This window comes from Solea solea, chromosome 12, assembly GCF_958295425.1.
Source record: "Solea solea chromosome 12, fSolSol10.1, whole genome shotgun sequence".
NCBI classification, from domain to species: domain Eukaryota; kingdom Metazoa; phylum Chordata; class Actinopteri; order Pleuronectiformes; family Soleidae; genus Solea; species Solea solea.
Window position 1 is genome coordinate 9,348,793 of NC_081145.1, and position 22,481 is coordinate 9,371,273.

Here is a 22,481-nt window from a genome sequence, read left to right on the forward strand (position 1 = left end):
TGAACCTCCATTACAAAAAAATGTCTTAACACTAACAGAATTGCAGGACCTTGATATAACAAAGGTCAGTGAGAAGCAAACCAACAAAAAAAACAACTGATGTTGAGGCTGTATACAAAGCATACTAATACCAAAGTAAATTAAACAACCATATAAACATGCTTTACAATTAGGTCCTTATATAATATGCTATGGCTCAACTTCCATTTCTTAAGATTTTCTCCCCATAATTAAAGTAAACGGATAATATTATGTTTGTCATGTAATGACATTTGGATCTGATCCTTGGTCTGTTACAAAAATGTGACAAGGAACCCTGTTTTCCTACGTGCACATTCATCAGCAGGCATTATAGGTAGCATGTAGTTTCTCCCCAACAGTGTTTCATCGTTGGGTGCATTCTGTAATGCAAATACTAGCTACTGTGAATCCCATGCTTCCAACCACTAGAGGGGGCTACTCTTAATGTGTCCTGGATTACTGAAAAGAGTCTGCACTCACTGATGACCCTCAATGTTTGTCTTATTTCTTATAGACCCTTGCATGCACATTATACATGACACAGTGCTTGATTGCCGTGATGTCAAGTGTTATAAATACTGTAACTGACATCGTCCCAACAAAAAAGTACCCACTGCTTCCTGCCTGAAACTAACTTCAGTGTTAACACCAGTGAAAGGTTTGACCTGGTTAGTACTAACCTACAGATATAGTTAAGAAACTGCATGACACGACACATTACAGTTTGACGTACATTTAAGACGTGAGCCAGCTCACAGTTTATCATACTGTAGTATAAATGAATAGGCTGTGGGTGCTTTGGCAAAAGTGACGTTGCGCTGCAGCCACAAAAGCCCTTGAGTTAAGAGTTGCTTCACTCAGTGCTCCATGATCAGGTTAAGACACTTTGTTGGAACATAACTGAAACTAACTTTTCAGATGAAGAAATGGGAAGCTGGTATTAGATCATCTCGTTGCTGTGTAAAAGTCTCATGACGAGAGGAGATAACATAATACCCTCAGTTTCTAGGCAGCAAAAAAAAGTAACAGCAGTTTTAAATACAAGTTTCACACTTTCACAAAAAGGTGCAAATATCACATAAATCTGTAAATATCAATGGAAAAAAAAGGCTTTTCAGACACACACAAACACACACTGAATAGCTACTGGCCATTTTTACCTTAAATTGCATTTGAAAATGGATCAAGCATTAACAGAGTTTAGGGAGAAAACAATCACTCTCGTATCATACTTGAGACTTTCAAAAGGTCACTGATTTGGGCAGCTGCTGTCCACCTGGAGGCATTCTGCAAAAGTCTGGGCTGGTTCGAACCAAAGGTGCCCCTACTGCAGACTGTCCTGAGGGCCTGGAATGACTCGGTGGAGACCCGGTGTACAAGAGAGGTGCTGGGAAGGCAGAATGGTCCCTGGGGCCCCTAGCGAAAGGCTTAGAGTAACTGGGCGAGGTGGCTCTGTGTGTGTCTGAACTGCTGGCAGAGCTACATTGGAAGGGAGAGAGTCTGTCGGCAAAATTAGGTGGAGGAGGAGGAATGACGATGGAGTCCTCCACCCAGCTGTTCTCACCTTCATATTCAGGTTCCTGTGGCAAACTACGGAGAGCACATAAGGAGGGGGGAACAGAAGAAGGTGACGAAGGGATGAAGACGGGCGGCGGAGGCACAGGGTAGACGGCAGGGTCATAGTCTCTGTTTATTATATGTGGACGACTGCTATGCATGCTGGTTATTTCCTCAGGAGTGGAGGCCAGCAGCCTCTCCACATAGCGATCATCCTCATCAACCTCAGACAGGTTGTCGTATTGAGAGGTGTTGGATGGTCGCCGGTCGCCTGCATGCACAGGGACATAGAGGGAGACTGGGAACTTGGTCGGCTTAGGGGGAGGAAGTCTGGGAGAGGAAGAGGAAGAGGAGGACAAAGCACAAGGAGGGGACGGCTTTGAGGGAGGAGATTTTTTCTGTGCAGTATCAAAACTCCTGCTTGGTTTTGGAAAGAGCTTCATTTGAGCAACCTGTGGTGAATCGGAGCGAGGAGAAGGAGAGTGGCACCGGATCACTGGACCACTTCCATTTCCTGTACAGGATAATTCATTATCCAGGTGCCTTTGGTCAATCTGCTCAGGGTAAAATAAAGGTGGAGGTGGCAGATCTGGAAGGTGCATGATTTCTTCTTCTGTCTGCGTAATAGTTTCCAGAGCAGGGAGTTCATAGGGTGGAGGCCATTCTACAGGCGCTTCCTGGGCCTCTGGGTCTCCAGGCTGGCTCTTCAGTCCTCCTGTGTCCTCAGTCTGGCTACTCAGCAGGAGCGACTGGCTCACACCTCTGTCCATCCCAACCCTTGCTTTTGGAGGTAAAGGTGGTGCTCTAACAGGCTTCACAGGTGGGGAAGGTGTGTGAACTACAACTGGATCTTGTGAATGCAACGAAGGCGTGTTTGCCCTGGAGATGCTTCCTGAATCCTGTGGCTCCTCAGGACGAGGGGCCTGGTGTAGGTCGCTGCTGTCTGTTGGCTGGGTCTCTGCGTCTGGCTGGCTTGGGGGCTGCAGATTCACTTTGACCTCCAGCTGCAGTGGCATCAGGAGAACAGGTCTCTCTTGTCCCAGAGGTTTCTTTGGTAGCTCATCTGACTTAGCTAAAAAGGGGAACATAAGACAAAGAACACGTCAATAAAGAAGAAATAAAGCAGCGTACAACTTAATAAGACCATAAGAACATGTGTGCACCTGCAGGAGAAATGTCCAGCTTTTTACCGCGTAGCTCAGACATAGCAGCCTGTAACTGTTCAATCACCGCATCATCAGGCAGGAAGAAAGAAGTAGACAGCTGCTCCTGGAGAAACTCCCTCAGGTCCTCCAGCGGAAACTTCTGCAGACGCTCTGATCGGACACAACAAAAGAAAAGCAATTTAACTTATTGAAGGGGTGACAATGAGGTTAAAAAGAAGGTAACTTCAGGTATAATAAACCAAGAATAAAAGTGATGTGCTAAACACAGCTGTGGATCAGTGGTACAGCAGGTCGGAGTTTGGCTCTGCTAGTCTCCATGCTGATGTTTCTCCTGGCAGTGTGTGAATGGGTCAATGACAAAACTCTATTCTAAAGTGCGCTGAGTGCATCAAGACTAGGAAAATGGTCTATATAAATCCAGTGCATGTGCTGATATTAGCACGAGCCTATCTTCAAGACGCTTGGGAAAGATAAATGGTTTTGCAAGAATCTCTTACAAGAAATTGACCAATGTGTTGAGGCAATGTTGACGCAAGCGTCCAATGAAACGTCAGCTTTCACTTTTTCTCCACAGCAACGAACCACTTGCATTATGTAAGCCACCCAGTTACAAGGCAGTCAAGTGTGAGGCGGCGTGCTGTGCAAGCCAACACACTCACATTCACCAGCGTAGCAACAGCAACAGCAACCTTACTCGATTCATTTAGCAGGGCACTGATGACAATGCAGTCGGCCTCATACTCACTCTTGTGTAACTTGAGGGTCGTGTACGCCATGGCCGTGAGCACCTTCTCCCCCTCCAGTAAGTAAATGTCCCATAAACGCAGAGTGAGGGTGAAAGGGCTCTGTAACGCGAGACAGTGCGATTAATGACTGGGGGTTAAATGCACGATACACCTGAGCGATACACCTGAGACTAGATATTAACTGGGCAGATGTGCAGAGGGAACGCTCACACCACTGATATTCTTCAATTAAACAGTTGAAAAATTTTGATGCTCACTCTGTCAATGAAGCACTGTAGAAACCATTTGGTAGTGTAAATCCCTGTTGTCATCTGCTCCTTTTCCTGGGGGGGGGGGGGTGATAATGAGATATACAGTAGTCTCTATGGGAAATCACTCATTACCATGTCTTCTCTCAACATGTGGAAACATAAATTAAATGAGGTGATGAGAAATGACCAGAGTAAATCAACTGCAGCCCATGACGCTCTAAGTTCCGTGGCATGTTACCCGGTCACAAATGTAGTGCAACTCACCAGGTGTTTCTTTAGCTTAGGCAGCATTTTAGAGAGGATCAGATCATGATGGACCTGGAAACGATGCAGCTTGGGAAATCCTGGGATGAAGAAGCCTAGCACAGAGAAGAAAATAAATGGAAATAGAGACATAATATTTAGAAATCAAAAAGTAGACGACGAACACTGTAGTCGCTTCACGTATATATTTTTTAATTTCTCTGTCTCACCATGCATGGCGTGCTTGTTGTTGGTGAGGAGCTGGGACAGAGCCCAGAAAGCATCTTCTTCATTCAGGTACATGAGCAAGATGGCAGCGATCTGACTCATCCCCTGGCAGTAACTGACCTCCTGAGGGAAACGCAGGAAAAGAGCCAGGTTTAACTAAACTGAATGGGCAAATGAGAGGGATTATTCATTATTTAATAGAGCACAGACACAGCACATGAATGTCTGATGTGGTCTGAGGGCAGACTGTGCATATGTGTGTGGCTTTAAAGCACAGGATGAGCTGCAGACCAACCGCTCTTGTAGCTACAATATTATAAACACTTTTACCAATGCTTGTTAAAATATTTACTGTAACTCTCACACACACACTCTCTGTAATGACATGTCTTCAGCGTACCCTGATTCAGTGATTTACACAAGAAGCATTTCCCTTGGCACGCACAGATACACAAAACCAGACACACACCTGGTATTTGTCCATATTAAGCGGATTCATTGCACAGCTAAAAATGGACACTCTAAAGTGCCCTTTCAAGGAAACGTAGATGTCATTTAGTGCATGTACTTGAGTTTAAACGACACATTCCCCACATTCTACTCTCCTCAATCACATAGGCGAAAAAGACTAACATCTCTCTTGCTCTCATTCTCCCACTGACACAGTTTCTCTCGCAGCAACGTATGAAAAAAAGGGGGAAAAGGAAAACAGAACAGTGCAATTCCATTTCCTCTGGCCACAACACCTCTTCCACACAGGAACTGACTACAGACACAAATCAGAAAAACATACATGCACTGTGTTTGTGTACAACGAGATGTACTGTCCTAATATAATATAATATAATATGATATAATATGTAGTATAGTACTTTATATGGTGACATCCAACAATTCATTGACAAAATAATGGACAAGAAAATGTCAATAACAATTCCCTAAAGCGTCAAACTTGACCGGTTTGCTGTGCAGCCTGTGTACACACACTCCAGTATGCTCACAGTACACACACACACACACACAAACACTTACCGTGTTGTAGACGGAGTAAGCTGCTAGTATGTAAAACAGCTCTTGTTGCCTGGAGAAGGAACAGAGCACAATCAAAGATGTGACTCACAATGAAGCGAGATCAAACACAGTAGTGATGTGAAACAATGAGCTTATGTGGTAATTCCCCATGGTCATATGACTAATTATTTGTCAGCAGCCTCATCTCTTAATTAGCACAATCAATCAATGCACATATCATCCCGATAATGTTGTGTCTCTGAGTGTATATAAATAGTGTTTTCCTCCCTCCAAGTGACCCATATTGAATTCTCCTTTTCAACATTTTACTATATTGAAATGGATCGGTGTTTCATTAGTGACACAAAGATGACAATTTTATGATTTTTTGATGCGTTTTTTAAGGAGCAGCAAAATTTCACACATGTGGGTAAATATCCTAATCCAAAAATGAAAGTACATAACCATCCAATATATGGAGTTATAGATAAAATAGAGTTTTAACAGTTTCAGACAAGTGAAAACCGGAGAAACCCTGAGATTTGCAATTTGTACAGTGACATGTTGATGATTTTGCCACCTGCAAACCCAGGCTCCGATTGGACTGTACCAACTGTCAATCATACTAGTGTCTATTCACATGAGCCATACTTAAATTTAAGGAACATCTGTCTGTCTCTCAGTCAATCGCACAACTGTCCACAAGATTCACTCACGAAGGCACCAGTTTGTGTAGTGCTGACTTTGATGTTGTTTAGATAAGAAATGCAAGAGATATTGGCAAAACAAAATTAGGCACACATTAAACAGGCCCTATAATATGTACAAAATTGACTTATGCTGTTGAAGAAGAGCTGAAACTAGCGATTGAGACTAGTAACTCCTCTGGAAAATGCTTACTGACACTGCATATTGAGTGAGAAGTAGGCAAAATGTTCCTGTAGACTTTTGCAACCCAACTATTCTTCCTTCCTGATCAACTAGATAACCAAGAAACAACATCCAGTTTTTATGTTTGTGGTTCCAGACAATGACCACAGGGCCGCCATGGTGAGTGTGTACGTATCCAAGTCTGAATTAAATGGGCATTAATAAACATGAGGACACAGCGTGGACGTCTACCCTGCAGGCCTCTACAGTAAATACATGTCTCACCGACAGCTACAGAAACAGGAAAGGAGCTTTAAATAGCGATCGGTGTCTCGTATGCGAGTGAGACAGCTGCTGACTTGCAGGGAAGGAGTGGGCAGTCGAGCAGGATGGAGTGGTGTTTTGGTCAGCTTGGATTTAGTGGATTTGAAAAGAAGGGGAAGGACGTTACAGCGAGCGAGACGGGAGTGCACAGCCACACATTCAGACAAACTAGTATACTTCATGACTGTCCCGCAATCGCCCAGCACACGCTATAATACATGTTTGTCTTCTGAAAGTTATTGTTGCATACATTTGTTTCTCGTTATTAACCCTGTATGTACGTTATGTTGTCAGATAACCAGTGGTGGACTGTCAGGGCCAGCAGGGCCTTCTCTTCTATATCTGCAATATCAAAAAAGTATTTTTCTTTTTTTAAATAATTAAATTAATGTGTGTCTGAACGTGTCTGAATAAAATTTTCATACTTTTTCAGTATGTTATGATTATATTTCCAGAACAAATATGGTTATTTTCTGTGAAGCTGAGCTGGATATTCAAAATGTCATTAAACGCATCATAGCTCCGTGGACCTGCTCTAGTAGTATTGCTGGCCTTTCGTTGAAGCTGCCATTTCCTATTTGGTTCTAACTTTGACTGACGTGTGTCGTCAGCCAATCAAAATTTGACGCATAGTGACAGAACGCCCCAGGCCCAGCGATGTGTCTGGCGCTAGCCCCTGCTGTTCAAACATCAACGACGTTTGGACCTTTGGAGCGTTTTGAAGTAAGCTATGACCACTGCATTAACACCACCGATCTATCATGTTTCTGATCTCCTTCGTGTGCACTTTTCACGGCGATCGTTTGGAGAGAAGAAGGAAATTATTTCAAGAGGAAGACCTACACCGAAGAGGTACATCATTTCCGGTAGTGTGAGTGTTAATGATAAATTGATAACATTTTTTAGAAGTGGTGAGGACAAAACTGTTGATCATAAATAGTGCCGGGGACGTGTTCCCCGCGTAGCTGACACCTATGCTTATGTGGAAGCTTGTTTTTGTGTCATATGGTGGCTTGTGAAATTGTGGTTGCTGAGTGACATAACGGAAGATGTGGTGGTAATGATGCAGTAGCCTATAGATGCGCAGTGGTGTGTGTGTGCGCTATGGTTGTTGCAGATCAACTGTCTCGTGAATATAGTGCATAATAGTGTGTTTTGTATGTGTTTGTGTTTGTTTTACTGAAGGCCCTGACTGAAACCCCACGGTACGCTACTGCAGATAACAGTGTGGCCACTGTTATTCGTATACACATTTTATGTTGGTGCACTTTTCGGTATGAATGCCATTTCCTGTGGGGCTTAGAGCACTGACAGGAAGACTAATAAAACACTGAGGGGAGGAAACAACCGCTTTGGTTTTGTGTGTGCGCGGGTGCATGAGCGTGTGTGTGTGTGTGTGTGTGTGTGTGTTTGCGTGTTTGCAGCAGAAGGTGTGGCGGAGGTCATACCCTGCAAGAGCCTCAGTAAGGGGCAACCCTGAACATGCGATTTGACACAGAAAACAAAACAAGAGGAAGTTTGCAGACGTCATGTGAGACGACAGAGGTTGAGGATATTAGTTATGAAACATAACTTAACTGTGTCACTTAAAAAGGTCAGTAGAATTCACATGATCCACAGTGTGTTTGCTCAGGATAGATACAAATGAAGTGTTTCTAAAGCAACTCTTCATGGTAGCAGTGTTGTAATACTAACACCTAAACAGAGGGAAGGAGGAACTCACTTGACTCCAAAGCGGTCCATGAACATAATGTGGTTCCTAAAGGTTCTGTTGACGTCCAAGTCGATTTGCTTGATCTCTGTGGAGAAGTTTCGAGCCTGCTGCTTCATTTTCTGGGAGGACAAAGAAAGCACAGATGTGTTTTACAAAGTGAGAGGACTGTATCATCGTGTCATGAATAAAATATTTTGAACTTTTTACATTCATACCTCATATTTGCCCTGGTTATCCCCTTTGACTTTGTCTATGTCCAAAAGCAAGGCCCACGCCTGGCCTCTCAGCTGCAGAGGAATGCCTTTATACACACGCTTGGCCAACTGAAACGCATATGATAGACATGAAGAGGGACTTTCTAAATATAGAGAGACAGTTTTCATCATAAAAACTAGTAAGAAGAGGCAGAGGGTCATGTACAAAGCCTGCTCTGTCTTGTTAACTGAATGACAAGGACTCATTTCACGCACTTATGCTGTATATTGGCTTTATTTGTCTAGACCAAAGAGAGGATGGAGGGATAAGGGAACAAGTTGTGGTTAAAAGGGGAATGGAAAAAAAGATTATTAAAAGAAGTGGAAAGAATACATCAGAATCACATATTTGAGCTATAAAAAGGAGATGCAATGCAGCCAGTATGCCCTGTCCTCACTGATGTTTGATGAACTTCACCTTTTCACTGTTCTTGTACTTTTCCCAGTTCTTCACCATCTTCAGCCATTTCTCCACTCGCTCAATCTCCTGGTGCTTTTGCTGAGGAGAGGAAAGACGCACATACTGTAGTTCTGGACCACTGCTTATGTGAAAGGGGCTAATTATATCATGTGCAAGGTCACTTGCAATGGCGGTTAAAACAATAAATAAACGTTCTTACCTTCTCTTCGAGCGCACTGGGTGTTGGCAGTTCTTCTTCACTGGAGCAGAAAAGCATGAATGTTTTATAAATAAAATAATTAAGAGAATAAACAACAAGTCTAACACAAACATGAGAACTCTTGTTTACATGAGAAATCTTTATGAGGAAGCGGTCAGCATTTAAGGTAGGGAACTTACTGCAGGAAGCCGAAGCGGTCAGTGACCTTAAAGATGCTGTAGTCAGCATCTTCCCATGGGTCAATTTTGACACCGTCCTGCCTGCCCTGAATCATCAACACAGCCAATATTAGAAAATAATGTCTGCAATTCAACTATGACACAGATCAAACATAATGTACATAATGTAATGTACACAACATTTGGTTATTCCAACAACTATTTAAAAGGTCCAGCGTGTAAGTTTCAGGTGAAACTATTTCCATTTGGCAGAAAGGAAATAGAAAATATTAATACAGACGGTTGTTTATAATGCCACAGAATGAGCCCCCCTTTCTGCTGACTTTTTTTTTGGCCAGGCAGTGTATATCTACATCTGCAGCGACATGAGTATGAAAAATATTGTGTTCATTTTAAAACAGAAGAGACTAAATGATCCCTGCAGTTGGGCACAGGGAAAAACTACTATATACACCGGTATCAGCCCAAGCATTCCTGATATATCAGCATGATCGGATATCAGCAAAAATCCAATATCATGCATTTAAGGCTATTTTCGGTTCTCCTACATGCGTGGAAGGCAAGGGTGAGAGATATTTAGCTGCAACATGTAACTTCATCAATAGATGTTGCAAAATCTAACACTGCACATTTAAAAAATAAACAATGAACAGAGACCTTTTGATTTTAGTCATCTCTTTCACATGTGGTGCTCTTGTTTAATTAAAACATTCAGAGTCATTGTGTCATTAACTGATTGTTCCATGTAATCCCATTTTTACTGCCTGACGGTAGCGAATCTATTCTCAATTCACACTTTCCAAGACAATCTTTCCATATGAAGAAAGAGCACCGACTCCACTGGTTTGGTTTGGAGACACATTGGCTTCTCTCCTTTGATGGAAAATGAGGTCCCAGTCCAGATGATCAACATTTTACTTTTAAGGCCTGGTCATCTTTAAAATCCAGAGTGCCACTGAACGTGCTCATGCATACCTTGTCATATTTAGAGATGATTTCAGTGCGTTCCTCTGCTATCAATGCATCTATGTCCTTCTTCATGACAAAATCTGAAAAAAAAGAAGAAATAATTCAAGACAAGGATTACATCAACTGGCAAAAACAGTATTACTGTGACCCTAGTAAGACCTCATAGCTTGGTGATTTCCTGCTCTCTATTGGTTTTGGGATGGGTGTTCAGTGTCTACCCTAGATTTTCTTTCAGCAGCTGGGCTGGTGTGTTGTGTCCATGAGGATGTGATGCTAGCATTGGTACATATGCAAGCCAAAATACAGCAGTTTTAAATGAACACACAAGGAGATAGTTGTCTCCTTGTGGTAGCTCAACAACTTTACTAACATAAGAACTACAGCCTTACTGAGATAACAGCATCAGCCATTTTTAAAATGTGTTGTTTGCTAGTTTGAATTGTTTATTTGCTATCATTATTCTGATACAATGATTAATAGATGAAATTTAAAATTTAGACATAATGTGCCCTTATCTTTACATAAAAAAATAACCATTTTATTTTCTCATTTTTGTTTATTTTTAAAAAAGTGTTTAATAATGACATGGTAAGAGTCACTTTTTCTTATAATATCAGCTGACGTACAAGGATTGGAAATATATATAACTTTCTCCCTGTGGTGTGGTATTCATAGAAACTGTGGCAGGGTGAACAACTTCTCACACAAGGGTCGTGAAACTAAAGATTGTCAACTGACTCATTCTTTTGGTGGGAAAACTTTGCATGAGAGGTGTTAACAACACAAAAAACAACAAAAAAAGTTTCACAGTTGTCTCTACTGTGACAAACTTTACACAACATCCATCAATGCCAGGAATATACATAGTACGTCTGTGTAGGGACACAGGCCTTTCGTTTTGTTTTGTTTTTTAAATGTTTTTGGGGGCTTGAGTCTATTCTGTCCTGTGTACTGTGGTTAAGGTTAAAGTCTAAATGTATTATTATTATAATTGATATAAAAGGAGGCAAGGGGGTGACAAGATCCAAGGCCATCACAAGCTTCCTGTTAAAATACCCAGAACCAACAGAGTGAGGTGACATTAGCGCTAGACTGCACATTGTGTGTGTGTGTGTGTGTTTTTTTCTTTTACATTTGATAGACACTTTCGTTCTCCTTTTAGACCTGATTCATAGCTGATGTGTTACATGTGACGGTAACTGGATGTTCAAGGCTTTTAAAACAAGCAGTGTTCCAGATGCTTTTAACAAACTCTCACAACACCAAATGAAATGTGTGAAATGCTTCCAAGCAAGATTTCCTCTCTCCCCCCTGACAATAAACTTTCAGAGTGTTGAGGAAAGACAGAAAAGAAAGGACGTAAGAAACAGCATATAGGTTATATATACATGGAACTGTGCATCATTTTATGGTATAGTGCAACACTCATGCAACATTAAACTGGCCTATTTCCATGCACTTCCATACCATCCGAATACTCCTGCGTCCTCATTTTTCCCCACAGTATAACCCCCACCTGACCCCAGACTGGCCCTTTAAGTCTGCCTATAGCCTTTGCTGCACTGATGCGCTCTGCCAGCACAGCTCGGCTGTTCAGCAGTTGTCAAGGCTGAATAAACACCCAAGAGAGAGCAGACTCAGCGCTCGTTTGCAAGGTCAGCATCCCTGTGATGCTTTGGAAGCAAACACAGTATATTAGCTACACTGAGCGGACACAGTGGACAAGTAGACATAAAGACAACTCAGGCCAGCCGCAACCTTTGAATGTATCAGGGTAAAGGACTGCCCACTAATTTATTTTGTCGCATGAGTACGTCCTTGTTATGTTGAAAAATGAAAATAATGCTGAGGATAAATTCAAATTTATAAAAACAAATGAGGTTGCTGTAACATAAATGTCAATAAGTTTGATGTTGCTAGATGAAATGTACATATGTAAACTGTGCTGTATTTTTTGTGACACTGCAAGTAAAACTGGAACACATGCTGTACCCTGAAGGAATACTTTCACTGACGCCTGACAGCATGTGCAGCCAGCTGAGGCCTCAGGTGCTGTGGACATGCATGTGTGGCATGCCTCGCAGCAACAGATGTGAGGACACCTGCTGCCGGTCACAAAGAACCTTCAGCTTTTTCCTCCAAAAACTCAGAGTGCTGACAACATGTCTCTGAAGGGACACCATCTGTGAAACGTCACTACAAAATTACCAAACTTACATCCCAATGCTGGAACAGTCAGCACAGTAAGTTACGAGAGTAGGTCACATTTGGCTCAGGTGAAAAAAGAAGCTTAACTCTGTCTCTGGTGATAATCACTGTTGAAATATACGATATACATGTGTCTACCAAACATGGATGATGTAATAAAGGGTGAACCTGCCTCAACCTACTTTCCAGAGTTTTAATTTAATAACTAGTTTTGTCCATATTCACACTTTGACAAATCGTGGTGCCACATATATTTGGTTTATTCAGGACTAGTCTTGTAATGCATGGTTAGATTTGATCTGAACAATCAGAACTATTCGATGAAAATGTAACTTGTCATTTCCATTTCATCTGGTTCCAGATCCCTCAGTCTTCTCTATCAAACAACAGCTGAGTCCCCGGTCTAACAGGTGGTCAGTAAACCAGACCAATGAACAATTGGGACTATGCTGTCCTGTCCTACTCTTTTTTTTTTTATTACCATTTCCCCTTCTCTTGTCCAACTCAGGTCTGGGTGTTTCAGGTTTGTCCAAACATCAGCATATTTTTATGAACAGCTGAGTAAGGTTTTCTGTGAGGCGGTGCCACTGACCACACTCTAACCTTGCCTACATCAAGTATGTGGGAAAACCTGACCGTCTACTACTTCATACTCAGGCTACATTTTCTTTTTTAAATCTCACGTGATAATGTCTGAACAAGTAATCTGAGGTTGATATCTAAATATTTTTGTTCTCTTCAAAGGCTGGTCTGGAAGCAATACGAATGACATCTGAATGAAATCCTCCTTTTACAAGAGAAAACGTTGTGTTGGCGCTTGCTCATGTAGATTGTGTTCTTAATGTGAATCTGCCACTACAAAAAAAATGACTTACAGTGTGAACTTACAATCTATTTTGAATTTACATGTGTGAAAATACACTGTGTGAAACGCAATTTTTGGCAATTCTAAGAATGTTCAGACCAGACACAATAGCAAAGCTCTGAGTTCTGAGGACTAGTATTATTCCTTCGCTAAACAGCCAAATAGTACCGCTATTATCATTCATACTCTGATCACATCTCACATTAATTACTGTAACTCTGAAGCCCAGAACTCTGCCACTCATATCATCACCAGAACCTCATCCAGTAGTCACATCACTCCTGTTCTTCAACAGCTTCAGGCCTAACACACATTGATTTCAGGATTCTGCTCCTCACCTTCAAGGCCATTCATCACCTCCCTCCCTCGTACCTTTCTGATATCACGCACATTAACACACCCATCCTCACTCTGAGGTATTCTTCTATTCATATATGTGCCATAGAAGTGAATATGCACATATCCACTTCTGCCCACTACCTCTGGAACTACCTCCCACCAGACGTCCATAACACTGACCATTTCTCCACCTCCAAATCTCAAAATCTCATCTTAAAACACGTCTTTAAAGTGGTATATTCACTCTTATTTGTTATCTAAATTGTGTCAATATACTGATTTTACACACTGTTAACTTGTTTTTATCATGTTTGTTGTCATATTGTTGTTCATTTGTGTTTCACTCTGCCTTGTACAGTGACCTAGTGTGTATTGAAAGGTGCCTAAAATAAAACAAAGTGTCATTATTATTATTTTAGAGATGTTTTCCATTTAAGTTCATCATGGGCGATTGCAAACTTCTTTTTTTAAACATCACTGTCTCTTGGGTAAGTTGATGAAAAGCGTCTGTTATGCTTCATCTTTAGGCTCAAGCTGCTCACTTCCTGTGTTGAGTCTCCAGACTGCTGATAGTATTGTGTTGGGTTCAGGAAGAAAAGGAAACCAGTGACGCCACCCTTCAACAACAGGTTAAATGTGAACTGCAAAAAAAAACAGCATCACAACAAAACGGCTCTTCTTTCCATAAAAAACAAAAAAAACAACCATTTACTGGCAAAAGCTTAACACTAACTCTGTCATCAAAATTACACACGAGTAATATCACACAGTGGTCAGGTCACATAAACAAGTCTGGAATTTTGCCTCTGAGTCACCAACACAGCTGAAGCCCTTGATGGGCGGTCAGTCAAAAGTGTTACATAGCACAGCTAGTTTAAAGAAAGTGGGTAGGAGGCGGGGGGGACTAGAAAGTGATTAAGCTGCAGAGAATATCACTAGGTGGGAGAGATCATGCAAATACAGTTAAACATCACACATGGGGGAGTGCAGAGTTAAGAGATTAACGGAGGAAGGGAGAGAATGAGTGTGAGGCATAAATGAACTATTATTATTTTAATAGATTTTATGAAAAACAATCGATGTAAGCACGGAAATACAGAGTGATGACATCATTTACTTTGCACAAAAAATATTTTTTTTTATGTTTCTCTCAAAATATATCGGTAGTGAAATGACGCTGAATATACAGGTTTTGTTTGTGTGTGGATGTGGAAATGTTGATGATGGGTTTGTTTGCAAAACTTAGATCATTTCCTGTTATGACATAGAGCTCTAAATCTAGTTTGTAAGCTCAGTGTACTGTGCATGCACATCAACTTTTCTGAATCACATCTAGAGCTGAAACAATTAATCGAGGAATCGATTATTAATCGATTACTAAATTAATCGACAACTATTTTGATAATCGAGTAATCGCATTTTCATGATCAAAACTACATTTCTGATTGTTTAAGCTATTTAAATGTGAGTATTTTCTTCATTTCTTTGCTCTGGATAACACAAATCATTAAAAGTGAATCAATTTGGTTTGTGGACAAAACAAGACATTTGAGAAGATCATCATTTCCAAGTTAGACGAACACCGCTCAACATTTTTTAAGGTTTTCTGATATTTTATGGACCAAGCGATTAATCGAGAAAATAATCGACAGATTAATCGATTATGAAAATAATCGTTAGTTGCAGCTCTAATCACATCCATTTGATTATATGGTTTTATGAAGTGATAAAGAAAGCAATGATTCCTTTTCTTAAAGTACCAAAAATCTCGATATGTGCATGAGTCTTCATGCTGCTTTCAGGCTGGTTATGACCAATATGATCTTAAGTGTCCTTGATAAAGCCTTAGACAATTTGAGTGCCATGAGGCAGAATAATTAGGACAAGTTATATTACTATAGAGATTTACAGGATTTAATAGATATGAATAAACTGTGTAGCCAGTGACTGCATGGGAAGACTATCTTACAATAACTGAAGGTGCAACAAAATTGAAAATAAATACCTTGCACTGCAATAATATTTAACAGTTGAGCAAAAACACAACAAAAACATGGTGATTTAAAGAGATGAAATTTAAGATGCTCTCTGATGTATTTATTTACTTTTTATTACACTGGGATGATGAAACCCCTATTATATATTTGTATTTGATCTATGAACTATAAATCTTATTTTTGTCTCATCTGTCTTAATCTGAATAGCTGTCAGATTTAAGATCAAGGATTATACAAGTACAAAATCAGATTGAAAGCCTGAGATTAGAAGGAGTGGGACAGGAGTGGGGTTAGGGCTGTGTGTGTACTTGTATTTGTGACGTTGAGGACCAAAAATAGTATTAATAATAAAAAACCATACGGAGTCAGGACATTTTGGCTGGTCCTCATTACTGGGGCTTTTAGGGGGGTTGAGATTTTAGGGTTAGAATTGGGTTTAGAATAGGGTGAAGGTTAGCACTTAGCTGTGATGGTTAAGGTAAAGAGGCTAGGGTATGAATGAAGCACAAACATGTGTGCGTATCACTAGGCTGACATATTGAGTTCCCACATCAGATTGTGGGAACCAGCACAGGAACCTATTTATATCATCAGAATGAATGGCACACGTCAGTTAATTTTATGATTGACTATACAGAGTTTGCAGTGAAATACAAAGACTGAGATATGATTTTTTTTTTAAATCACTCATTGAATTTTCTCCATGACTTGCCCTAAAAACTACATTACAACCCTACATTTCTGATGGTGTGGTGTGATGAGGCCAGTGACGACAGATGCTTGGGGTCTTTACCACCGGGTGATTAGTCAACACTGTACAGTCAGCCAGAGAACCCGCTGGCTCCGAGACCAGACAAGCTCGGGTCATGCACTCATTCAACCTTGTTAACCCCACAAAGCGCATTCCCATGCAGTGCTGAACATATCTAACATCTGGGTCATTTATCATCTCTCTATATTGTAAACTATCATCCATCTTGCATGGACCTGAGGTCTGTAATTACCCATCAATACCCAAAGGAGTAGCTTCTACCAGTGAGTCAAAAATAAAGAATTATTCCACCTCCAGTATATCAATGTATTTATTTATCAATCTGCTACTCACTGATAAACACAGAAGTCTCCACAATCCCTAAATCATATGTCATACATTTTAGTGAGATTCCTTCTGACATAACATTCACTACTTTTGCAAACATGGTAGTTTCACATTCAAAAAAAGTGTAATGTAATGACTTTAGTTCCTACTCAAGTCATTACTACAGCAATTGATGCCATTAAATCTTTAAAGAATTATGTCAGTCATTACATTAGCTCGAGTCTGTATATTCACAGTGCGACTGTGAAGAACAAGCATCACAAGGAAAGAGACTAACAAGTGACCACATGGCTCTAATTTCCACATGAAGAGGTCTAAAGTCCCAGATGGCTTCAATGCTCCAGTTTCTAATGAGACACAGAGCATTGATGTGAGCATGTATGTGTCTGAATTCTGGAAGGAGCAGAAAATGAAAGAGGAGAGAGAGAACGGGATCATTAAAAGGCGTCTATTTTTAGCAGCAGTAGGTAGAAAATGGATCAGGATTTTAACAGTAGGGGAGGAAACTTTGGTGTTAATGATACAGTAGTTCCTGTGCCAGGTTCACATATTTCTGTCATAGACTATAACACATCACCATGAACTTCAATCTTTTTTTAGTAGATCCTCTCAACAAAAAAACAATGTACAGTATGTTATAAATTAGAAGTGTCTCAGAAACTTGGAATCACCACACAGGAAATCTATGCAGGCTGCTACAAGATATTCAAGAATGTGATGGAAGGTATGAACTCCAGACATCAAACATCAAACATGGAGATAAGCTGCTCTAAACTGGATACAATTAGACACATGTAATCATCCATATATTATATACAATTAACTAGTAAAGTAACTTAATTGTACTACTTTGCTGTCATTACATTATGTCCTTGCACATGTGAATAGAGACAAACTGCATCAACAGCATGTGTATCCATGTGTAGACATAACAAAGATGCAACTGTCGCACCCTTGCTACCAAACACATGTTTTGCAGGTGTGATGGTGCATAGACAATAGCAATTGTTTACCCCAAAAGCCTATGTTTCCTGAGTGGCCACTAACTCACAGTAAGAGTAGCATGATGATGATGCTAATTCCAACTCAGTCCTGAGACTGTGGAGGACTAATACCAAATTAGACCAAAAAGAGAAAATCTATCTATTGAGAAGCCACAAAGTCTCTTTAACAAGACACTCTTTGTGGTCTGAGGCTCCCATTCCCCTCGTTCTCTCTTCGTTTCATTTGTTTGGTTGCAAAGTTTGTGTTTATGCAGAGAAAATAGCAGTGACACTGAGACTGTGTGACCCAGGGGTGAAACTTCCAGAACACATGGAACGGCTCAGAATAGCTTGATGTCCCCAAGGGGCTTTTCTGTCCAGCTCCACTCATTCATTAGCACCGTAACTCTATATAATCTGATCTTTTTTCTTAGTCAGGCACACAGAATATCTAGATTCACTTACAGCACTCACCATATCAAACTATTTAACATTTTCCTCATCTTAAACAAAGGAAATAACAAGCTGGAGACTGAGGATGGGGTTCTCTGTTGCATCACACTACAGCCTGAGAACTCTGCTTCCTTGCTGCTGCTGCCTCCCCAATTACCTGCAGGGGAGGACGGTGTCTAAATATAACAATGACCACATTAAATTTTAGATGCTGGGGTAGCAGGACAGCCAGCGAGGCCATGATTCCCAGAGCAGCAGTGCTTATTTTTTTTCTTCCAAGGAATGGTACAAAGAGGACAGGAATGTCAAGGGAACAGTATTACTAAACACAAAACCACAGGACCCTGCTGAGAAAGTCATGTTCTCATAAATGAGTCCTCCTCCAAGCAAGGATGAAGTCATAATTCAAACTGAAGTCAGCAAAAAAAGCTCTCATATTTTAATTAACCAGTTACACTATAAGGCAATGGTTCTCAACCTTTTTAAACCAAGGTACCACCTAAGAAAATATTGAGCTCTCAAAGTAACACCATTATCACACACGCTAAAATACAGTGGTGTAAATAGGTCGAGCAAAGTCAGCTACAGATTTTTCACAGGCGGAAGATTTATTCCCAATAAAATAATTTGTTCTCTCATCATCCTCCTCTTCCTCACATATACTTCACACACTGGACTATTGGAAATTGGACTAAGCCAGAGCAAGAGATAAGGCGACTCTAATTATTATTATTTGTTTCATTTTATACACACTCTGGTCAAAATCCCTCAGCTACACTGCGATCACAAACCCTGGTATTTCTGTACCACCAGAGGAAGCTTGCGTACCACAAAACCATGGCTATATGGTATAGCTAAAATGTTATTAATAGCTTTAAACTTAACATATAAACTATTCTAAAACAAATTTATATTAAATGGTAAAGAAACGAAGAAGGAAAATACTATTTGCTATACTAATAATACTACCTCATATAAAAATATCCTTACCAAAGTTAGCATAACAATTAGCACGGCTACAAAAGGCAACGGGCTCACTACCACTGTTTGTATATACCATTACAATTCCCACAGCACAGCACTGGTTTTTACAAAGCCACAGAGATTAAAGATTCACACAGATTAAATTATTCAAGATAAGAACACACTGGAAGCATGTTTCCCAGTGAAAAAGCTCAGCCAGGTGCAAGGTTCATTGGTTTTAAACCAAATGTTTAGCAAAAAACTAAATATGCTCAGTTCAGTGATGCACACTACACTGGTGATTTGCTTATTGTGCTTTCCATGTACAAAAGCTGTTAACACAATTACAGATTATAGTACACGGGGAGAGGAGCAGCTTCACACAAAAGGGAAAGTGTAATTTCCCTTTACAAAGAGGTCAAGTTGGAGCAAAACCAAATTTCAAGTGGCATCGGGAGGAAAGCAAAGAGACACAAACTAGAGGCAATCACAGAAGGGAAATTCCAAGATAGCCCAGTTTAGCCGTTATACAAATCCCAAAAGTCAAGCAACTATTTAGGTTATCATCCCAAAGACAGCCATCGCTCATCCTCCCAGGGGTGCAACACTCTTCAGCCTGAGTGACAGTCTCCCATCTCGACAGAAAAGTGACCTCAATTTAACTAATGACAGTGATGGGGGGGTGGAAGTGGGTAATTTAAAGACAGAAACGGCTACAGCCCAAGTGGAAGACCAACACATTGTGATGCTTTAATTATCTAATAGGACTACAAAAACATTTTATTATATTGTTAGATTGATTAATTGTGTAATCAATAAAAACAAACACAAATATTTCCTCATTCTACGATGATATCTGTGTCTTGAATTATACACAAACACATATTGCAGACATAGGTCTGTTTTACCATACAATGTAGAGATAATGGAGTATAATCCTCAGGTCGAAACCTCTGTTCAGCTCTAGTTTTTCAGTGTACTTTTATATTTTCTGTCTTCTTTTCTTTGTGTGTGACAGTGGTGCAGTTGTAGACCTTTGACCTCTACCATAAAACTGCCATTCAAGCAGACAATAGACATTTTGATTTCTTTACAAAAACAATCTTATGACAACAGAATAAAATAAGCAGAACTGCTGCTTAAAGAGTTATGAGGAGATCATAGATGGACATTGTATTGAGAGATTTGGGATTTAGCAGTATTAAAACTGTAAAACTGTGTGATTGAAATTTCATATTAAAAAAATAAATAAAAGGAAATGTCTCAATCATCCACTGTGAATGTATTGAAAACCCTATTGCTGCTGACTGAGGCCCATTCATGGGCATTAAAACAAAATAAGGGCCCACATGCTCTGCCTCACACGTGGCTCCCATCTTGTCGGCATCAAGGAGGGAAGCCTTGTCATTGGTGGAGACCACATTCAAGTCCCTGAAAGCTTTTTACAAAGAGTTTTATATACTGACAAAATCTGTCAATAGTGGACAAACCTGTTTGAAATGAACATATTACAGGCTCTCATAATATACACTAATCATGACACACAAGTAAAGGGGCAAAGCAGTCACCTTTCCGGTGTGGGACTTCCTTTTTAAACCACCAACACAGTGTCTCTTACTCTCTCTCTCTCTAACTCACACGCACATGCACACAAAGTCAGAAATAGCTTCTTCTTTTCTTTTTCTTTTTTAAAAATCAATCTGCATTCTTACACATAATGGATGCAAAGAAAGTCACACAAACCCCTGTATAAAAACATACTGTACTTGTATGCCTCTACTTCCTTCACAAACAATGCTATCCATCAGAGAATGACATGCATATATTTAAATTGTGGGGAGGGAAATGGGATTTGTCATTGGCAGCAATGCACATGTGTGACACTATACTGAGAACAAACAACACAATGAGGGGGGGAAAATGAGAGCAAAACAATGAGTTGTACCAGACATCTGGCAGAGGATGAGAGCTGGATCCGGCTGGAGGTCTTTCACTCAGACTGTGTGTGTGTGTGTCACCTCCTTCCCCCACTTCACAGATGAACCAATGAGACACAGTTAACCACCGCGGCATGACTTATACTGTACAGACCAGTAGCTGGCCCGGCTTCTGGACTCTCATGGAGCCTCACTGGACAGTGTGATGGAGTGGAGTGTACATTAAAATCTTTCTTCCTCCATAACCTGATATCTTGATCACAATAGATATGTAGGTATAGGTTGATACCAAAAAACTCATAAAAACTATACAAAATATACTGTAAGAGAGAGAATAATATTTAAAAGAATAAAACATAAACAAATACAGCATAAGATCATAAAACTATGATGTGGCCACTGTAAGGACGAAACATACTGACAAACCCCGAAAACACTTCTTCTGTGCACATCAATTTTGACCTGGTGGAAAAGTAGATGTAAAATATACAAAAAAAATCCCCAGGAGAAGTGCTCATTCACTGTCCCCACCACAAAGAGGATGTTAGGTCAGCCTTCTACACTTACACTAAAATGGTATCTGTTACCAGAGAAATAACCAGGATACACTTTCATCGCTGTAAGATTAGATTCCTTTATTATTTTCATTAAAAAGTTTTTTTTAATTGATCTATTTTTCCTTCCTTCCTTTGAGGATTAAGATATGCCCTGGAGAGTGTGCTGAACCCCCCTGTGGGTTGCATTGTTATGTGTGCATTTGCATCTCTCTATCACACTTGTTTGTGCTAATCTATTTTTATGAACATGTGTAAATCGATCAGAATCAAAACGGTTATTGTGCAAAGCAAAGACACTCGCGTGCACATCCTGTCCAACTGTCCTCAAAAACAGACATGTTAGTAAGCACACATCTAACATTCTCACACACACACAACAAAAGCATAATACACACTTTCTACTTTCTAACTAATGAACCACGTGGTCATACAGAAGCAAAATCTACCGTTTATCCACAGCTGCACATGAGCGACAAGCAATTACAGGGGATTGTTTCCGTTATTGGTTTGTATTTAAATGTTGTAAAACGACAACAGGGGGGAAGTGCTCTAAAAGACCAAAGCGACACATGATTAAGTGGACACTGGACACTCAAAGACTGGAGTGTTTAAAACGCTACTGACAGAGAAGATATTGAAGACTTAACGACAGTGCAAGACACTCAAAACATGGTCCTTATTTACCTTTGTGAGTGACTTTTCTTCGTCTTCTCCTTCTTGTCTTTCTGCTGCGTTGTACCGACAAGTAGAAACAAAATCCTCTATTTACATTCTCTCCCTCGTTGCTGTGGAGAACCGTCGCTCAGACTCTGTCACCGCTGAGCCTGACTGTCGACGAGCGCTTCTGAAATCGCTGCTGGTCACACGGACTCGCCCCGCAGACCCCCGCACAGTTCCACATGTCGCCTGTGAGCAGCTGTGTGTGTG

The 22,481-nt window shown here is 40.5% G+C and overlaps 1 protein-coding gene across 1 annotated transcript; it reads right to left on the reverse strand.

The window, feature by feature from the left end:
• Window positions 1–790: 790 nt before the first annotated feature.
• si:dkeyp-19e1.3 (USP6 N-terminal-like protein) lies at window positions 791–22,463 on the reverse strand. The gene is made up of 14 exons (XM_058646000.1): window positions 22,239–22,463; window positions 10,160–10,233; window positions 9,185–9,270; window positions 9,006–9,045; window positions 8,804–8,884; window positions 8,347–8,454; window positions 8,141–8,250; window positions 5,245–5,293; window positions 4,215–4,335; window positions 4,006–4,100; window positions 3,748–3,813; window positions 3,490–3,589; window positions 2,742–2,894; window positions 791–2,650 (listed from the first exon to the last, which is right to left on the reverse strand). Exons 2-14 carry the CDS (start codon window positions 10,223–10,225, stop codon window positions 1,263–1,265), a joined length of 2,463 nt encoding a protein of 820 aa, XP_058501983.1. The 5' UTR covers window positions 10,226–10,233; window positions 22,239–22,463; the 3' UTR covers window positions 791–1,262.
• Window positions 22,464–22,481: the final 18 nt, after the last annotated feature.